Here is a 21,027-nt window from a genome sequence, read left to right on the forward strand (position 1 = left end):
AGCCCACCTGCTCCCCACAGCTCCAGCTGCAGCTCATAAGCTTATCCCAGGCACCAGGTGAGAATGAGCCCCAGCCCCCTGCAATTGCTGCTTCAGGGCATCAGGTGAGGCCTCTGTGCTGGCCCCACCTCGTTCGCTTGCAGGAAGGCTCCTGTGACCCACCTTCAGAGAGAAAAGCCAAGGGTGGCAAGTCAGAATTTTAATTCATTTTGCTTGTTGTCAACAGCTTAAAATCCCTGCAAGTCTCGTTTTGTTAGCTGATGAACTACTGCAGCTTCTGCAGTTATGTACATGGAGCTTTCAGGCTGAGATATTGCCAGTTATCACAGGCTATTTGAGAAATCAGAGCAACTATACTGGTCACAGCACTTTTTGTAATCTTTGTGAAAATATTCCTAATATACAAAGCAATAAAATGCAGTCAGTGATGAAAGCTCCAAAGATGCAGATTGTGCTTCTACTCAGTATGCCAGGCTATGAAACCACCCTTTCTTAAATGAAATTTATGTAAATAAGACTGCCAGTTCCTTGAGTTTTCTGACAAGGGAATGGTCTAATATTTATAAGGAAAATCTAGATGCTGGCAGGATTTAGATTTAATAGTTAAGATAGCATTATTTTGAACTGGATAGGATCTCAGCATTTTATTGAATGTGACTTCTTCTAGTTAATGGTACCAAGGTAACTACCAAAGTGCTCCCCAGAGTCTCCTTTCAGGCGGCTGCACCAGGTTTTTCAAGCAATCCCTACCAAGGCCTGAGCCTGCAGGCAGCTCCCCTTCCCAGCAGGCTGGGGGTGGCTGCTGTAGGAGCGGTGCTGGCAGCCACAGAAGGAGCTGTGCAGTTTCACGTGGGTGAACCATCAGGCTCCAAGGGCCAACAGTTCCAAGTCCAGCTGGAGCAGTGGCTGGAGGGACCAGCTGATGGAAACTTGATGAAGTCCTGCACCGGGAACAGAACAGCTCCCAGCTGGCTGAGTGCCCAGTGGATGGAAGGCAGCTTGAAAGAACAGGATCCACCTGGATCCTGCATCCACTGAGTGGATCCTGTTGCAGTGCCTATGTCACAGAAGAGCAGAATCAGTGAGCATCAAGAATTGGAATGGCTGACCACAAAGGCTGCAGAATCTCTGTTCTTGTAGACACTCACCTGGACAAGGCCTGAGCAACTGGAGCTAACCTGTAAGTCAATGGTGCTTTCAGCAAGAGGTAAGACTAAATACCCTCTAGAAATTCTTCCACTCCAAATGGTTCTATTCATCTCAAACTTGAGCTTCAGCAGCAGAAATATACTTTATTATATTTAGCTGTTTTCTTTGTTTCCTCTTCCAAGTGCTCTTTATTTGGAAGTCAAAGCACAATCTCCTGAACCATTAAAACAAAACAAAGAAAAACAGACATATATAGAGTTCTGGACATGCACAAAGTAAGGATCAAAACCTCTTTAAGATTTTCTCTAAAACATTACCCTCAAACTAAGCACACTGTCTCAAGAGTTGTACGTATGCTTCTTCCCTTTCCACAAAGTTGCCCTGGGAATTAAGAGTCCAGTCAGTGGCCTGAGTCAACTGACCATTACTCTGATATCCTGTACTTGCGCCTCTGTCAGACCAACACCTGATCAGGAGAACTCTAAAATCCTACCCTTTTCTCCAATACTTTTTTGTTACACAAACAGGGAAGTCCTGGGGGGAAAAACAGTTTATAACAGTACTTCCCTAAAAACATCTGGACATTGGTTCAAAATAACTTTCAAGTTTTTACGCACATTACATATTCACAGTATCCAAGGCCTAACAAGAAACACGTACAGTAACTCAAGTCACAAGGCATATACATTTAAAATCTGAACTTAAATTATCAATTATATATGAAGAGAATAGCAATTTTGCAGCAAAACCCCAAAATTCTGCTTCTTCTCTCCCCTCTGTCCTATTGTCAGACATGTATAAGTCAAAATGCTTTTACTTACTAATTCAGACCAAAGAAAACAATATGCATTAACTGGCTTAGTGACATTTTATTAAAGTAATTTTTCAGGTTTCATGCTCCCCCCCCCCCCCCCCCCCGCCAAATATGTGAAAATTTCCTCTTCTGGCACTAAGCCACAGACCAATTTTGACATGGAAAACAGCTGTAGGAAAAAGAAAATCAGAAATTATCTTATAAATGGACACATAATACATTACAGTGATCCCTTTAGTAGTCAAATGGTTCATGAACATTATATTTTATGTAATATCACAAATCACAAATGCACAAAATATGCTTTCCATATGATTGCAAAAACAGCAGCGCTCTGGAGCCAAGTGCATGACTTAATATTATAATAATGAGTCTACTTCAGTGTAGTGGATTTTAATAAGACTTTAATAATACTGGTATGAAGCCAAATTACATAATGTCCCAAAATATGAAACAAAGCTTTTGTAGAGAAAATAAAAGCTCATTGAAGTATAACCACATTAAAAAGAAAAAAACCAAAAACAACAAACCAAACAACCACCAATGTTATCTAAACAAAGCCATTAGGCATACTTAATTTTTAAAAATCAAATTAGAGAAAATGAACTCAAATCTATTCCCAGATCTCCAGATAAAATTAAAAAGGATATTATTTTAGGCAACATTTATGAAAATGGGGGTACTATGTCAGCACTGGGAAACAAGCTAACACCGCAATTACATCTTTTGGCATAGATATGGATATGGGTTGAATATCTCCAATTTCTCTCAAAGGACAAAAATGATTCAGTTACCTTACAGGTAGAATTTAAGACTGAGCTATGTTGGATTATCTAGGAACAGCTTAGACCAATAAAATTATTTTCTTTTACACATGAAAACAAATTCAGTGTAAAAGTCCCAGAGGTAAAGCACCAAATTATTTATTCCCTCAAGCCCCTTCAATTCTGGAGTCTTGGGGAAACCAAGGATTTGAAATCACCGGTAAAGCTCACTCAGGCATGGACAATTCTCAGAACAGCTTCCTCTCTCAACCCTCCGCAAGTATGGCAATGTCAGATAGCAATTAAAAGAAAAATCAGGATTTCATTTGTTGGGTAACAAGCAAAATGGCACACATTCCTAAAGCTGTAAAACCTTTTAAATATTAGTGTTATGCTAGTTGGAAGATTAGCATTTGCACGGATAACATTTTTTGTTCTTTATTAGGATCAGCTGTGAAGATCCACATATCCAACAGAGATCAACATCTATCAGCATATTCCACGTACCACTGGTTACAAGTACTGCTGTTAAACTGAGGCTGAATCTATGCTGACAGCCCACCAGAGCATGTGGTGATGAATACAGGAAGAATCAAAACAGTTAGCTTTATTTATATTGTTTCACCTACGTGTCTCCATTTTTTAAGCAGTTTTGATAAAGGCATAAAACATTTTAAGTAGATTTAGATTCCACATGACAAGATGAAGTGAGCGGGACATTTTATGCCTTGGATTTCTTATAAGTCTACTTTAGCTACAGAAACCATTAAAAAGTTGCAAGTAACTTCAAGATGAAAGGCATTAGCAGCTTTTTAGAAAAGGATAATCATACTCTTCTAAAGACTTAATGAGACATAATTCACAGAAGCTTTTGACTTGGTCTGCTGTTAATCGAATCAAAGTCGATGACGATCTTGTTACACTTTGGCTTGAATTCCCTAAATAAAAAAAGAAAAATACATAGATTAGTTAGTGAGTAGTTAAAACATTTTGCTTGCTTTAGTTCCAGCTAAATTTTTGAAGGAATAAAAAAATTCCAAAAAAACACATCCTTGGATTCTTGTAGTTTTCTTCTCTATGGGAGCCAATTATAGTGCACCACACTGAGAGAAACCTGTACAAGAAAGACTAAGACAAAAAGACACATGGGGTGGGTTACCCTGTACATTCTTCAGCTATTGGAATCTATAAATTACCCAGGAGTCAAAGGACTTTTACCAACTTAGCTGCAGGTGGTGGCATAATGTTGCCAGTGATTTTTGTTCATATATATTAATATTTCAAATATTTTAATATATATTTAAAGATCTAGGTACAGATATAGCATCCAGAAAAAAATATTTAAATCTTCTGTATATATATATATATATGCATATAAAAAGATATTTGGAATACATTTTGATAATATTGATATTTTGATCAAATTTTTCCTGCCAAGTTTTAGAAAAACACTTTCAAGCTTAACAGAGTATGTTTTGTGGAAGGGAAATAGATCACATTATGCCATACTGGGTAAAACCCAAACTAGTTAAGAGGGAATAATTTAAAAATTGTAACTTTAGAACTCTAAAATTAATACTGCCGCAAAATGTTTCCTTTTATTATCATTACAGCATCTGCTGCAGCAATTAGCAAGGAAGGTATACAGGGACTGAGCATATATTTTCCAGTCTACCAGTAAACAAAAGATTATGCAAATAGTGTGGATTTAGTGCCTAATTAAGCTCTGCAGTTCAGTTCAAGAAATTCATTAAGTACCACCTACACCCTCAGCAATCGATACAAGGATAAGTAACAGTCCACGCAGGAAAGCACATGCTGCTGACCACAGAAACTCTGAAGGCTTTGTTCTGAATAGCAATCTGAAATGCAAGAAACATCTCTCACCCTGGAGAAGTTACAAGATTTGACTTGCAAGAGAATGATTTATGCTTCTTAGTCAAATAGTCTTAGTAGACAGGAAATACACCGAAGGACTAAAACTGAATTTCAAGTACTGCTGTGTTTTTCCATGGATGTTTCTTAGCCCAGTAGGTATCTTTCATCCTAAAATTTTATCTGTCAGAATTGTTATGTTTGCAAATTTTTCAAAGTCTTTATATTAATACTGTAAAACTTTTTAGAGTTGCAGAGCCTCCCTGACTACATAATTAGCCTCACCTACAGCATGCTACTCCCATCAAACTTGCTGTTGAACAGATTGTCTTTAGGTATCTCTGACAGTGTCTTTAAAAACCCCACTCTTGAAACATTTTTCAGGTTATCATTACTTTAAGGCAAATATTCCAAGTTTTATCCTTTTCTCACCTAAAAGCTGACCAAAGAAGAAGAACAGCTGTAAGTACCAAGAATTATTTATGGGCAGCCTGTTTGACACCTTCCCAAACTGACAGCAACAAGATACTGAAGTTTCAATAAGGATGGAGTAATCCACAAAAACAACAACAAAAAATCAGTTGGTTGTTTCAGTCCAACTCATATGATGACAGGAAAATTCGGGTTCCATGTGACTTCAGGGGATCATTTAGCCCTACCTCCTGCCCAAAGCAGGGTCAAGGAAGACTCTCCCAAGTACAATGTAATAAATAACCACCCCCTTGGCAGTATCACTCCCATTCCAGGAACAAAATGAGTCATGGACCATTTTCTCATTTTCTCCTTGCTTCAGTTTCAGAACTGAACTCTAACCACACACAAAACAAAAGAATGGTGCAACAGTTCTTCTACAGAGCAAGCCATCTACAAACACTACAGAGGAATAAAATGCTCCATGACTAAAAGAAGAAAAACATTTGCCCTAAAGTTGGTATCTTTCACATCCCCATTTTTTCATTCCAGAGTAAAAATAAAGTTAATTCTCTCACCTGTATATAATACCTGCCAAATCAAACATCCGCCGTGCAGCTGTCATTTCTGTAGTGTCATGATACTTGTCAGACATGAAAATAACTTCCTTTATGCCTAAAGCAGTCACATAGAAAAAATGTTAGAATTACACAAAAAAAAATAGTGACATCTGGTGCACAAAATCAGAAGAGGCAGCATTCATCCACATGCTCTCCAACTACTTGGTACACCTCTACTGACAAATGTATGCTGTGTAAAATTGCTGAATGATCTTGCCTAAATCACTTAGGCAGGGGAGAAATATAAAGGCTTCAAAAGAGAATTCACGAGCGTTTCATAGCTGATCAACACCTTCCTGTGTTTGCCAGACAATCTGAATACCAATACACTCCAATTTAGTGCTGACCTAAGGGCAAAAGGAAAAGCATGAGTGACTACATTGAGAACAAGCAGCCAATCTACCTTGAAGACCATTTGATTTTGATTCTTTAAGTAAGAGAATTGTATGAAGCACAAATGCAGAATACCATCTTCCTTCACTCTTCACCCATCTTGATTTCAAACCATACTGAACCAAAATAAAGAAGCCTTCTGTTTGCTGCTTTCTTCCTGTGGCCATTAGTAGTAAGAGACACTCCCTAGAACAGCAACCCATGCTGGGACTGGCATGACTTTACTCAGTGAGCAAAATACATGCTACTTTAAGCAGAGATTTTTACAGAACTGAAGCCTGCTGCAGATACTGCCTAATCTCAAAAAAGGAGACACATTTAGGCCAGCACACTAGCTGCAGTGGCACAGATTTATAATAATTGTAATGAAAGACATAATTAAAATAGGATCATAGAAATCTTATGACATTTATGAGCAAAGATATTTTAAAATCTTCAAATATCTACTATGCATCACATTCAAATTAAAATTTCATGTATATACTCCCAACAGACCTTTTGTCATGCAGAAGTTTATTTCTTTCTGCCCTACTCTATTCAATGTGCCAGAGCACAGTAAAATTGACAGTAATTATATGCAAAGCCTGTGTTGTTCTTTGGCAGCTCCTGGTCTAAGAAGTTACAAGCCTAAATTAGAAGCACGTTTAGAATCACAGTAGATGCAATTAGCACTGGAAAAATTTGGCACCATTCAGATGCAAAAAACACCCACAAGTAGCATCTTATGAGGTTGACAGTGCAATTAATTTAGATCTAACATCAGCAATTTAACATCAAATACATCTATTAGAAGATGCCAATGAGCAGGCAGCATTGCAACCCTGAAAAAGCAAGCTGGCACTACTGCTTACCTGCCTGGATGATGAGCTTTGCACATTCATTACATGGAAATAAGGCAACATACATGCTGCAGCCTTTCACATCAGCTGAGTTTTTGTTCATGATGGCATTCAATTCGGCATGGCACACTGATTAAACAAGGGAAGAAACAATTCATAATGCTGATCATTAAATAAATTGGTCAAACTAAAAGTGTTACAATATAATTGCTTGCATTATATTCAAAGGCAAATAGCTTGCACAGCTTATCATAAAGGGCAGAGAAAGAAATAAAAGCAGAAATACCAAGATCAATGAAGGTCAATTGTTCTGACCAGGCTGCTGATTAGTAATGATATCATTAAGTGCATTAGCACTGCCATTTGCTGACACCTATTGCAGACAACAAAGCCGTAGGCTGTGGGCCAAGCCATTGCAACCACCCTTAGTGAAGCAATATCTCACAGCTTCACAACTCTCTGGAGTATCTAACTGCCAGTATAAAACAGCTCATTTATGTGTTTACATGCACAGATAGGAACAGTCTTATGGTTGTAGGAGTGCTCTGTGCGCTCTTAAAGGCAGCAGAACGGCCAAGTAAAACCGAGCTCCGTCCTCTGGGCCTTAGAAAGGCTCAGCACTGCTGCAGGATTCTCCCAGCCACAGAATACACAGGACACACTTGGCCATAAAACATCCAGCTTCAATATTAGAGTGACTTTACTGCTCATTAAAAGGTGCCAGACTTCATAAGCAGGAAAACAAAGTCCTGTATTTCTCCATGGATTTGAGAGAGGCCAGGCAGCAATGGAGCATCCTGCCTTGCTCCACCATAACACAGCAGCTCTTTCAGGACAGACAGCACCAGTGTTTATAATGAGTACAGAGCAGGTTATCTAATGTGTTACCAACACAGCTGAGAAGAACACAGTTTCTGTGTTGTCCATAATCAAGCTCTGAAAAAAACATAAGGATGTCTGCAAGAACTTCCTGTTTACTCCTAGGAATAACAGCAAGTTCCATAATTTATACACGTACCTACTAAGAATCTGCCTGCTGCCCTGACTTCTTAAACAGATGCTGAAGTGCGGTGTGGGTTTGAGATCATTTAGAGACCTGCATGTGCAGACAACTTTAAGAGGTTTTCCACTGCTTGTTTTGAAGAACAGATTTTTTCAAAAAGTCGTTTTCTTCTCCCTTGTGCCCATGTGAAAATTAAAACAGACCAAGCTGCACAGCACAACTTCATCGTAAACTTGGTGCTATATTGCTGACCTCTGTGTGAATGATCTCACCACACAAATAACTGAGCACAGTACCTTCAACACGCAGGAATCATTGCTGAATGGAAATGTTTTCCATATGGGCTAAATGTCTACATGGAATTTTCTATACAACAGCTAATGCACTACAAATTTACAGCCTAACTTCCAGCACACAAACTTTCCCATGCAAGCAAGTCACAAAGGACTAAACACTCGCAAAAGAAAGCTCAGTATTGGCTTCCACCACGCCCATGTTATGCTGTCCACATACCTTCTCATAACCAGTAAAGCCAGAAACCAACACAAAACCCAGGAAATTGAAAAAGAAAAAAACCAGCCAATATCCAAGAACCATCACATTAAGGCATCTTTCATTTTTACTGTTTCTATTGCAACTATTATTGGGTCACCCTGTATTTTAAATATATACCATTAAGTGTATGAGAGAGGCAGGTAAACGAACCAATACATTTAGAAAATCCAGAAAATAAGTTGAACTTCAAGTGCATTACTAAGTTGCACCAATCTTATAAAGCCTTTACAATAAATAGTCAGAGAATTATTTTTCTGTGGCTACAGAGGACTGAGTAAAAGACTGACATAATTTCCACAACTGGAAGTAGCGGTTATGTCAACAGGACAGAAACATCACTTTTAAGTTTCTTTGAACAATATATTTGTGTTCTAGGCAGCAGTTTAAAATATAGAAGGCATCCAGAAACAAATATGTTTTCAAAGGCTTCCAAAACTAAAAAAGAAACAAAACTAATGGCTTTAGTAAATATTTTTCCTTCACTAAAACTCAGAAATCTTCAGCTGTAAAACCAGACAAGTTTCATTATTAGTACTGCAACAAGTTTCCTTCCTGCACTAATGAGAGAAAAAGGTTCTTTTGGCAGACTTCTAAAAACTTTCAAAAACAAACCTCTTCCCAAGCAAAAACAAGATCAGGCCAAGAATAACTTAGAGAAGATAATCAGTTGGAGCAAGGGAAAACCATAAATTTTGCCTCCTGACCATCTTCACACAATCTGAAGTTAAGAAAAATTACAACTATCCCACGTGGACAGAAGACACAGAGACAGCAATAAGAAACAGACAAATCATTCCAAGACAAAAAGTACTTAAGTCTACAACAAACCCAGCAAGTTTTCTTTTCAGATAGAAAATTAGGTACATTTTTCATGTGCCTAACCAAGTATTTCTTACTGAACTTATTGCAGAAACTTGTATAGGACCAGCACCTTGCACTGACTCCAGAGGTAATAACCTTCCATCCAGTATTACTTTTTTGGTCTACTGGGCTATTAAATACCAAACCATTTTGTCTCAGTGGCTGTGATTTGAAAGTATATTCAGGTAAGCTATCATTACACATTGTAATTTGTTTTATACATCTCCCTAGACATGTGCTACTTATAAAGGTTTATTATGCCAGATGGTTCTTAAGAAGGTGCTGGCATCAGACAAGTATTTTTAGGCTTTGTCCCACCACTTTTAATTCCCTCTTACTCATATTCACCTCTCTCTGACAAATAGGCATTGACCAGGTAAGACAGGTCTATGACCCCCAGATTCTTCATACAGACTGCCCCAGCTTTTTTGAGAGACAGAAAACAAATCCAAAAGTCTAAAATCCTTCTTGTTAATGACTAACTAGTTTATATTTGGGGTGTTATGAAGTTTTCTAAGCTGTTAAGAGCTACTGCTAGTAGTTTAAATTGTTCTCTCTGAGACAGTAAGAAGCTAACTTAAAATGGCCTTTTACAGGTGCACAGTTTTCAGAACTCTGAAAATAGTTATCTTTAGGCAGACTAGTAAAACTAAGAATTTTTACAATACCCTATGAGGAGCTCAAGAACTTTGGTTTTAAAAAAAGAATATTCACATGTAGCCAACATAATATCAAGTCCACAACAGTGGTTTCCATTCTGGAGAAGTAGCTTGAAAAGTATTCTCAAAAGGCTTCATTAGCTGAAGAAATAACCATGCAACGAGAAGTTAAGTGTGTGCTCTGACATTCCTACCACCTGCTACTAAGTTCATGAGAGGGGAAAAAAGGAAAAAAGCCAAAGAATGACTGCTTCATTACTGGTAGTATTAATTGCTAGTGTTTCTGTCTCTTACTGCATGCTGGTTTGTGTTGCATAGCTGAGGTAGCACTCATCTTTAAGCTCCCCTGTAAATAAGAGACCCCTGCTTACCCTATAAATGGTACCTTTTCAGGATTGAACACTGAACATGAGCATGTTCCCAGTGGGTTGCAGAGTCTTCCCACACCCTAAACGTGTTCTGACTAGCAATTTCATGAGAACCACAAGACTAGTCAAGGTGCTTAACAGTGTTTAAAGGCTTACATGCTTGACAAAGAGCATGCTAAGGACCACCATAATTTTAAAGACCTTTTAAAGAAGCAATCAGAGGAAGGGCTAAGGAGAATGACTTTTTAGTGCTATTAATTACTAATTGAGCCAGAGTAAGAATTTTGTTATCCTTACTTGCTGGAACTCTGACACTGGACACAGCAAGAATCCCAGAAGGTATCAAAACATTAATTTAAGGAATGGAGTCTGGAGTGACAACCACTGGAAGCAGTGGTTGATGGATCTGGAATTTGTAGAATGACATCTATTTTTCTCAGCCTTTTTGAAAGCATAGGGATGGTTGCTGGTCACTTCATTAAGGGCAGGCAGGACACTGACGCTGGGCTGGCACTGCCCTCAGCCCCTCCTGCTGTTCTCTCTCTCTCCCCCTCTGTGCTGAAGTGCTGTGGTCAGGGCACAGAGGCAAGGATAACAGCAGCAGATTTGTTGGGAGGCCTAGCCTCTTCAGACTGCAGTAAGAAAAACAGAACCCCAGCCTCACAGCTTTCTTCCACAAGAACTGGAAAGTGAAGCTGGGAACCACTCAGCCATTTATGAACATCACAGAACTTGCTGGGTCAGACCAGAGAAACACCTCTCAAAATGTGAGCAGCACTAGCTAACCCACCCTATTTCACTGCTCCAAGCTGGTTCTACTCCTAGCAGAACACAGAAGTGTTTCTTAGCAGGCAAGTAGAAGAGAGGAACTATTGTTTCTAAATATCCAAACTTTCTACAGGTTTGATGTATGACACCAGAACTGGACAAAAATCCATGCAGGATGAGAGTGAGTGGCTGTAAGAGGAGACCATTTCCTATAGATCCCCTTCCCAGCTGAAGCCTCATCTTTGCACTGCCAATTGGAGAGAGCACCACACTTCCTCAGAGTGCCTGAGCAAATTTTGTGCTGTCAAAATAACAGCTTCTACAAAACTAACATTTGTCTGAATATTGTTGAGTGTTCATTTCTCTGAAAAATTGACAAAAAGCTCATAATCCTAACACAAGGAAATGTTGATAACAGTTTGTTTCATTTTACACAGCAGGTACCGTTCAATTAGAGCATAATTTTTGCCACAGCACATATTTTATCATATTTGAACCTGTATAAATATTTGTAAGCATACTTATTCACTATTTTCTGTATTGCTCAGAGGTTTCTAAATTTGCCAGTCATTTTAATTTAAAACCCTTAATTAGAGACTGGTTGTCAAATGGATGTTCTTAGATTATAGTGGAGACAGAGGGCATAACAGGAGCACTGCAACTAGATTTAGTGGGAAGATTTGCATTAATAGGACAAAAATGTAGCATTTAAAATGATTGGTGAGAGGAAACTGAGCATCAACAAATCCTCAGATTCATCTAACAGAAACAGAGGGCACACTTTTGACTCTGAAAATGAGAATTTTGCCTAATTACTAAGAAGCTTCTGCACATAGTACTGAACACAATGCTTCAGGAAGAGCTTTTAATCTTAGTAAAACTGGCCTTCCATTTCTCTCATGGGCACAGACACATCCCTGCTGCTGTTACTGACTGGCAGCCTGGAGCCAGTTCCAACATAACGATGACATCTTGATTTTGTGCAGTGAAAAATGGCACTCTGCAGAACTCTCTGTGCTTTCTGATATACCAAGGCCATACTGTTCAAATATTCACCACAACCAGAAGAAGGAAGAGCCTCCATCCACTTCAAGAGTCTCATAAGGATGCACAGTACGAACACACGTGATCCACATTACTGTTCCCGTAATATCCAAATGCCCTGCAAATGTTTGCATCCTCTAAGGAAAGGTGAACACTAGCTACCACAATTTGATGCCTTCTCTCAGTAGTACCTCAGGTTACACCTGGATTTCCTAATCAAGCACAACACTGTCCCTAACAGTGAGCTGAGCAGAAGCCATGCCTGAGGCTGTGAGACAGACACATGCAGTATATTGCAGCAGACATAGGTAACCAAGGCCAAGGTAACCAAGGCCAATTTCAAACCAAGTTTCAAGATACAGGAAAATTCAAGAGCGACAGGACTTGTTTAACCTCACAACTGAAGGTCAAAAGGTAACAGTTACCAGTAAGTGCACAGGGAAGGAGGAAGGGTTAACCACAAGAAAAGCTAAGAAACATTGCTGGCACATGGAACAACCTAAAACCTAACAACAGATAAATTTAGGGTGGAAATTGGAAGATTTTTAGCGTTAAACAGTAGCTGTAGCTGATCAGAGCTGTAAGGTCAGTGCATCGATCAGTTCTTCTGGAGCTCAATAAATTTATTACAGGATCACCTAACACCCTTCTGCAAAGATTGCTTCTGGGTCCAATCCTCTACTATGTCTATGCTGCTAAACACACAGGGCCAGGGACTGACCCCTGGCCCCGAGGCCAACTGGCACACACTGGCTCATGCTCATCTTGGGGCTCCATCAGCAACACACTGCCCTCAGGCCTCTTCCTCCAGCTCCAGAGTCCCGTGGCACACACAGTTATTTTGTATGTCTCAGTTCAAAGTGCATAAAGAAGTGAGAAGACTTTTATGCAGCCCACCAGAGAGGGATTTTCAGAGCATGAAACAGTATGTGTTGCATATCTGCCAGTATGCCTGAGGGAAGGAGGAGGGTTAAGCACACCATCTCAGCAGGCTTTGCACTATAAGCTGTACCTGATGACTGTCTTCTTTGCAGTCTTTTTCCAACCCTGCCCTCCGGAACACCACTGGAAGAGCAATAGTGAAGCTTCGTTCTGGAGAAAGCTACTAAGAGTGGTGCAAAACACGGGAAGTGAGCTCAGCGTGTATGGCTAACCCACCGGAGTGCCCAGGACCAGGTGGTCAGCACTCAGATCCAACCCCAGACCTTTTCTGTAGCACTGCAGATGCATGAAGTAGCTCCAGAAGACATCTTCCAACTTAGTGTGGTGGTACATGCACAATTACCACAGCTTCACCTAATAAGCTACACTGCAGTGATGAAAGTGCCATCAGTCCTGTGGTTAGCGAATGGAGCTCACAGATTGCACTGTCTCTCAACAAGCCAGTCAGGAAGATGCAAGGATAAAAAGTTCAATTTACACAAATGCTGTGATGATTAGCAAAAGGAGAAAGGAAAAATGACAGTTTAATGAGATTTTAGCAGCAATTCTATGTGTCTCTGCATCTACCAAGAATTTTTTTAAGCAGAAGACTTTTTTTTTTATATATATTTGTCTGGTCTGTCAACTGTGCTATCAAGATTAATAAGAAATTGCTAGAGTTTAAATGATCTGTGAATTACAAAATAGGTTGTTTATTCATCACAGCCGACACTTTGTGTTACAAAGTTGTGATTTTTTTAATGAGGTGAAGACTAAGATAATGGGGGGAAGGGCAGCAGTTAAACCAACTCCTGGAAATCAACTCAGCACTCCAAGCTGTTGTTAGTTAGCTCGTTTTTAAACATCACATGCTCCTCATCTTCTGCAGTCAGAGTTAACAAAAAGAAAACATTTCTCACATCGTATTGTACAAAGATTCCTCACAGTACTTTTAGTTTAAACTGATCAGCTCAGATTTGAGTGCCTGGAACGTGCTCCAATGCCAGAGACCACCCACGCTGATTTTAGCTCAGAACTGAGAACTTACAGCTGCATAAAAATTCAACAAAAATCAATATTCTGTTTTCAGTGCTTTATATTTAATCAATGGGCTAACACTTGTTTTCTCACCCTATAAACAAAGAACAGTCATATTAAGTTGTACCATTATGGTCACAGCACTCTATGTAAAACCAGTGGCTCAGAGCAGACTTCAAATTTGGCTCTATATTGGGAATACACCCGTTACAAAAAATAATATAAATGGTCTTGAGAGTTACCATTAGAGGTTTTATAATAAATTGGTGAAGTGAACAAGGACAAAGTACTGAGGTTTTAAGAAGTCAAAAATATCAAACTGATGAATTATGTGCTGAGCTACTGCATATCATCTTTCACTTCAATGGTATAGAAAACCAGTAAATGATTTTTAGAAAGAGCTCTGAGTGAGCTCAGACTATGTCAAAACTCATGCAAGTTTAATTTCTCTATCACACCAATTGTTAAAGTTACAAGTAAGAAACAGAAATAGTAGGCAGAGATAAATACTGGTCACTGGAAGAGAGTCAGTATTTCTCTCCAAAATGTGAATTCTTGTGCTGACTTTCCCCCACCCACACAGAGAGAAAGAAAATTTCCCAAGGCTCTGATTCTCTCTTTTGTGTTTCTCTGCCCTGCCTGAGCTCAGGGCAGGCTGAGATGCAGCAAAGGTTGAAGAAGCTCCTGTTTTTCCTGTGCCTGTGGCTTCTGCTGCGTTGGTGTCACACACAGACGTGCAGCAGGAGCTGGAGAGGGTACAGAAAGATGAAGGGGGACTCAGGGAAGCATGGGGACTGTATGGTCTCCTATCAGTCCTAACCAAGGTCTCTTCCCCACACCGGATCCAGAAGAGCCAGCCCTGCTGAGAGGGCCCTTAAAGTAACTTACAGAAGGCCAAACTATGCCTGCTGCAAAGACAAATGCAAGATCCAAAGTAGCACTCGACCACATTTACCATGAAACCATCCTTGCTCTTTGCTCCTTTCGTCCACTTAGTAAATGGGAATCACATCAGAAGCTGAAATAAAGAATGAAAGTCACCTCACCCATAGAAGGGTAGACCCATGGCACACAGATTTCAAGACAAATGTTCAGCTTCTTCATAGTGTATACAACCTATGCCATCAACACCTGAAATGGAAATTTCCCACAACTACTGGAGTTTATAATTTTAATACCTGTATTTTAGACCCAATTACTTGTTTTACATATACACACGCTGTAATTTCTGTGCAGACAAACACACAGAATCAGCAATTATCTGCATGCACTGCAACTGTTTGCTAATGAGCTGCTTCGTGTTTACAGGCTTTCACTACCCAAACCAAAATGGCTATTTATAATATTTATGAACCTATTTCACCAAGAAGTCAGTCCTTCAAAAAGACTGATTCTTTATCCTGGTGTACCACATATGGACACATTATCAATATCAAGTGAGTGGAAGAAAACTGATTGATACTTTACCAGCTGAACTTTCATAGATACAGACACCACAAGTCTAACCTGCCAACCACAAGAAGCCTTACCATAAGGATATTTTGTGTCTAGTGTATTTGCTCCTGTTCTCGTCCAGGGTAGTACATCATCGCTGCAACCATTAGGCATCCCATTGTATCCAATTCCAACAATCTTGTTTTCCGAATTTACAATGCAGGCACCAACCTAAATCAAATCAGATTTACATAGTACTAAAAGCATGAAAACAGTATGTCAACAATGAAGATGAGACATGAATAGTCAGTCCTATGATTTTCTTTTAAGAGCTACAAGCTTCACTTAGTCACACCATGTAGTAAGCAGGGCTACAATTGTACCTAACTGGTGGGGCTTTGAAATAAGTCAGGGCAGATATAACTCTGCTACCCCTCTGCTCATGCTGCTCCCATCCCAGCCTGCCAGCACTGTCTGCTTAAGAAATAACCTAGTTCAGGGAGCAGAAACAGCACTGAATGAACCCTAGTAAACACACAAGTTCAGCTCCCCAAACTGGCTTTCCAGCAGCAGTAGGAGGAACAGGTTCTGAAAGATGTAACAGAAATATAAGTGTTGGCTTGTGCAGGCCTCACAAGACTTTGTGGCTTGTTGCAAACATGCACTAAAATTCCAAACTCTCACCCTTTATTGCTGCAACCTAAGTCTACAAAGAGACTCTTCTTAAAGAATGATGATGTGTCCCATTTTTATGTTTTCTACCCATATTTTTTGTTGAAATTGTTGCAACAGTACTAATTTTAATTCACACAAGGTGTTTCTCAACCAGCCCTTGGGTAACAAAACTTTAGCCCCAAGTGAATAACCTTCAGAGAGCTAAGTGCTGTAATGGACAGAAGGAAGTGAACAGATAATTTTTCTGTGATTTGCTTCCTGATTTTTTTCACACAAAGGATGATGACTAACAGGAAGACTGGATCCTGCAGAACAAACAGCATGTTTCAGGAGCTGTATCAATCACCTGAAATCAATATTGAACAATATTGAACAGAGGCACATGAAACATGTGAAAAATGGAAACAGACAGTGAAGCATAGGGAACAGGGGATCCTGAGGGAGGAACAAACTAGAAGAAAATTCCAGTCAACCCAGTAAGAAACAAATACTCTTACAGGTGAGGAAAAGAAACTTGTAAAATGCTGTGTCTTAAAAAATTACAACCTAGAACTTCCAGCAGTTTTATCCTCTTCTAAAAGTGACTATATTTACTGGAAAAAGGAGACAAAATGCATGTAGTATTTTAACTTCCAGATGAAAAGATGATTTATAAAACTCCAAGCTACAAATGTACACAGAATTATACATATGAGGTCAGGCCCAATAAGAGAATTTTTGTATGGGAAGGTGCTGACTATGTTAAAAACTGAATAGCTATACACTGAAATAACTTTTATTAAGAAATTCCTGAAACCACTATGTGTACATCTGATGTGATAGGCAATATAGATTAGGATAGATTAGGTTATCTTATTATTATATGTTACCTTCTTACCTGAGAGTTTGGATCCTTACTTCTTTGTGCTGACAGAAAAGCTACTGCCATAAAATATTCAGGCCATTCCAAATAATCCTCTCTTTTTTTGCAGGATGCTTCACTGCTGAAACAATAATCGACAAAAAAAAAAAACAGCCATCAGCAAACACCACAGACCTAGAGTTACTACAAATTGTACTATTTTAATGTGCTCAAGTTTAAAGTAACCAGGATCAGAATGTGGCTAAGACCACACATTCACTAATATTTTGATAGTAAAACCATCAGTTTCAAGTGCTTTCCAAGAACTTATACATGCAACATTTCCTTTCAAGGAAAAGGCATCAAGCAAGGTTGCAAATTACATTTTTAGATAAGAAGGCTGAGATATTCAGAGCACTGAGCAATTCAAAGACAGAGCAATTTATCCTTTATAGATAACACCTTGTGTATTTCTAAGCTTCGGGTATATCATGTGCTGCCATTCTTCTCACCCAAACAACATAATCTTTTTTATGATGACTGTGATAACTGCCAACCTCTAATCTAAGTTATTTTGTACTTCTGCCTACAAGTGCTCAGTAGCTTCCTATTTGGTAACTTCCTCTGCAGGCATTAATATCTGTTATCACCCTAAGTTTACCTCTTGTTACAACATTTACCACCAAAGATCTGAGGCCATTCCAACAGTTCCTTGCTAATTTTCTCTTGTGATTTTGTCTTATGAAGCCTTCTGAAAACTGACAGGAGATGGGTTCAAGAATTTTCCTTTAGAAATAATACACAGAAGTGCCACAAAAGGTTGCTTCTTTTCCTGCCCTGAAGGGTAGATTTGGGGGAAGGAGGAAGGATTTTTCTCTTGCCTACTTATGGGTGAAAGCCTGCTCAGACAGTGTAAGACACAACAGGGGAATTTCTGTGCTTTTCAGCTCAAAGAGAAGAAAGGCAGATATCTCCCTCTCCACACATACATTTAAGCTTTGAAAATTTCAAACAGAAGATCAAATTGAAAGAAATTTCCCCCAAACTTTCTCACCTATCATTGCTACAACTTGAAAACCAAACCAATGGAACATCCCAAATATAATGATTTAGCCTATCAAAATACAAGGGGCACAGTACTTTTCTTTTTGAGCTTCTCTTACCAAAAACTACAGGTTAAGACCAAGATGCCCATCTTGTGATGTACAGCCATGCAGAAAAATTCATCACACAGGTAACTGCAAGCAGCAAGACATCTCCTAGCAACACTAGTACCAGCACTTTCAGAAGACAAACATTAGCAGGCAAGTGTTTAGTTAATCATTATTTTTATAACTAAAACCATGTATTAGAGGCTTGCAGTTAGCTTGTCATAAAAGAGGTTACAGTCTTTGAGTGAAAACAATGATAAAACTGTACTTTAGAAACCTACAATGTGCTATTTACCAAAGACAAATTGCTAGTTTTGAATAGTCTGTATGTGGCACATTACAAGTTAGCAATTTTGGCTTGTTCTTGGAATGAATGAGGATCACCTTTAAGGCCACCATCTCAAAGAAGGAGGGAAGAACACACACTCTTGATGTAACCCACACACCTCTCTCACACTTTGACAACATTGCAAACAGTGCCCAGAACTGTCAATTGTCAAAGCAAACACACAAATCAAGTATGTGATTCTAAAAATGCCCAAACTGACTTGATTCACTGTAACTAAAGGGCTGGGGCTATATCCTACCAAGAAGAAAAAGTGCTCAGAGCAAGAAGAGATTAAACACATACCCTCACACCACTCTGTGCCAAACTGAACTTTGCCAGGTTAACTAAAACATCAAGAAAATGTTTCAGCTATATGATTATTTAAAATATCTCCAAAAAAGGGATTTACAACATCTAAACCACAACTGGACTCTCAATGATCACTTCTGGCTAAGTGACATTCACAAAGATGTCTTTGGAGAGGGATAAAACACAATGCAGAACTACACTGAATAAACCATTCTGGGAAAAGGGCCCCAGAAAGATAGCAGTACTCTGAACTAAGAGGCTGTGAGATCTCCTTTTGTTAAATTATTCCCTAGCAACTCTACTTCTTCAAAACATAACAAAAGCTAGTATTTACAAATACAGAACTGTATGTAAGTGGAGGTCCCTCAGAGCACCAACTTCACAGGGAGAAGAGCATAGCTAAAAAATAAGCAGAAGGCTTACATCAAAGAGAAATAAAACCCCCCCAAAGCCCTTACTCAATTACTTCTACTTAACATCACCATATCTGGCAAGACAATTCCCTTACTCAGTGCACAAGAACTCAAGAGTGTGAAATGGGTATAAACCACTTAATTTCTGATTGAGCAGAAGCCAAGGCCTTGGCTAGCAGTCAAGCACATACATGAAAATTAGTTTATGGATTTGGGGCAGCTGATAATCTTCTTTATGCTCATTTGCAAGCTCTAGAATTGCATGAATGAAAGCTACTCTAGAAAATACTATAGCTAGCTGTAAAACATGCAATCAAGGCTTACCCTTAGGATAATCCATAAGAACTTCTGAATAAAAATAACAGAAACTGAAAGCTATGAAGAATATTGCTAAGAACAATGGGGAGAAAGAAAAACCTAAATTTTAGAATAATTAGTAGTCTATAGAAAATTTTGTAAATGTTATTTCAAGGGAAAATAGAGAAAAAGATTCTATAACTAGAGAACACTGCCTCCCTTTTCACTTCTTTTTCATCCATCTAGGCTTCAAGTAAGCTGTGACACTGTCTGAAAAAGGAACAAATGTCATTCAGCTACTTAAAAATGGTCTAGCATAACAAAAATTTATTTTGAGAATCCTACAACAGAATTTGTAATCTCAAATTTTTTCATACGACAATTATGACAGCTATACAACAATATAGTACAGCGGGAGGAGTGGGGGGTATCAGATCAATCTCACTCTTTTATTAAGTTTTTCCTCTGCTTCCTTATCTTTGATGTCATGTGCATTGTATTACAACTCTATTCGAGCAGCATTATTCCCCAGTATCATGTATACTACTGAAGACCAACTATCAATACCTTGGCATTGAAATCACAGGTAAAAAGTGAAGCGTGTATTAAAAGTAAGAAATAAACATCCTCAAATAAGCTCTTCCTCCCCAAAAGTCAAACAGGATACTGGGTCTTGATGACCTTTAATACAAGCTTCTTATTTAAATCTCATATTTTTTTATCATTACTAGATTAAATGAATGTGGGATTTCCTTTACTTGGGGCTTCTCATTTTTCCCATCATATAGGTACTGAGATAGGGTCATTACATATTCCGTACTGGGAAGGAAGGTTTTCAAAGAGAAAACTCAATCTTTCTTACAGAAAAACAGTACTCAGTTCACTGCAAATTAGTTGTATTCACAATTTTCTTGGGAGATAACCCATCAAACCTGTAAAGATAAACACTGTGTTTGAATACTGAGCCTCAATTAAGCAGTACAGGAACACTTCCCTTCACTGAACGTACTTCACTTCTACAGAGTCACTTCTGACTTTAATTAATTGCCTATTACTCACGCCGGTCCTCATTTCCGGAAATAATGAACACAAGACACCCTGCCTGCTCTTCTTCCCATCCCAGGGATTACGAAACCCACGTCAAACAGGCCATGCCCTCACCACAGAGCCTTCAGGGGCTCCAGGAAACGCCTCCCCACCGGGAAGGACCTGCCCCGGCACGGCGCCGCCCGGGGAGCTCCCGGCTGCGCGGACCCTTCTCGTCCTGCCTCGGAGGATTCCTGCTTCCTTCCCTCCTTCCCTCCCTCCCTCCCTCCCGCCCCGGAGGATTCCAGCTTCCCTCCTTCCCTCCCGCCCCGGAGGATTCCAGCTTCCCTCCCTCCCGCCCCGGAGGATTCCTGCTTCCTTCCCTCCCTCCCTCCCTCCCTCCCGCCCCGGAGGATTCCTGCTTCCTTCCCTCCCTCCCTCCCTCCCTCCCTCCCGCCCCGGAGGATTCCA

General features: G+C 39.4%; 1 protein-coding gene across 6 annotated transcripts in view; it reads right to left on the reverse strand.

Annotated features, from left to right (window-relative positions):
• Positions 1 to 2,093: 2,093 nt before the first annotated feature.
• The window catches only part of DCTD (dCMP deaminase), a 56,063-nt gene continuing 37,129 nt past the window's right edge, over positions 2,094 to 21,027 (reverse strand). For 2 of the 6 annotated variants that reach the window (XM_058803741.1, XM_058803739.1), the window contains exons 2-6: positions 17,069 to 17,174; positions 15,612 to 15,747; positions 6,878 to 6,994; positions 5,592 to 5,688; positions 2,094 to 3,665 (exon numbers count right to left, since the gene is read on the reverse strand). In XM_058803741.1, coding sequence (XP_058659724.1) covers positions 3,587 to 3,665; positions 5,592 to 5,688; positions 6,878 to 6,994; positions 15,612 to 15,747; positions 17,069 to 17,119 — 480 coding nt within the window. In that variant the 5' untranslated portion in view covers positions 17,120 to 17,174 and the 3' untranslated portion in view covers positions 2,094 to 3,586. Of the gene's footprint in view, positions 3,666 to 5,591; positions 5,689 to 6,877; positions 6,995 to 15,611; positions 15,748 to 17,068; positions 17,175 to 20,392; positions 20,463 to 20,691; positions 20,803 to 21,027 lie in introns of those variants that run through there. The other 4 variants (XM_058803742.1, XM_058803744.1, XM_058803743.1 and 1 more) reach the window with 4 other exon arrangements.

This window comes from Ammospiza caudacuta, chromosome 4 (genome assembly GCF_027887145.1).
Source record: "Ammospiza caudacuta isolate bAmmCau1 chromosome 4, bAmmCau1.pri, whole genome shotgun sequence".
Classification (NCBI taxonomy): Eukaryota; Metazoa; Chordata; class Aves; order Passeriformes; family Passerellidae; genus Ammospiza; species Ammospiza caudacuta.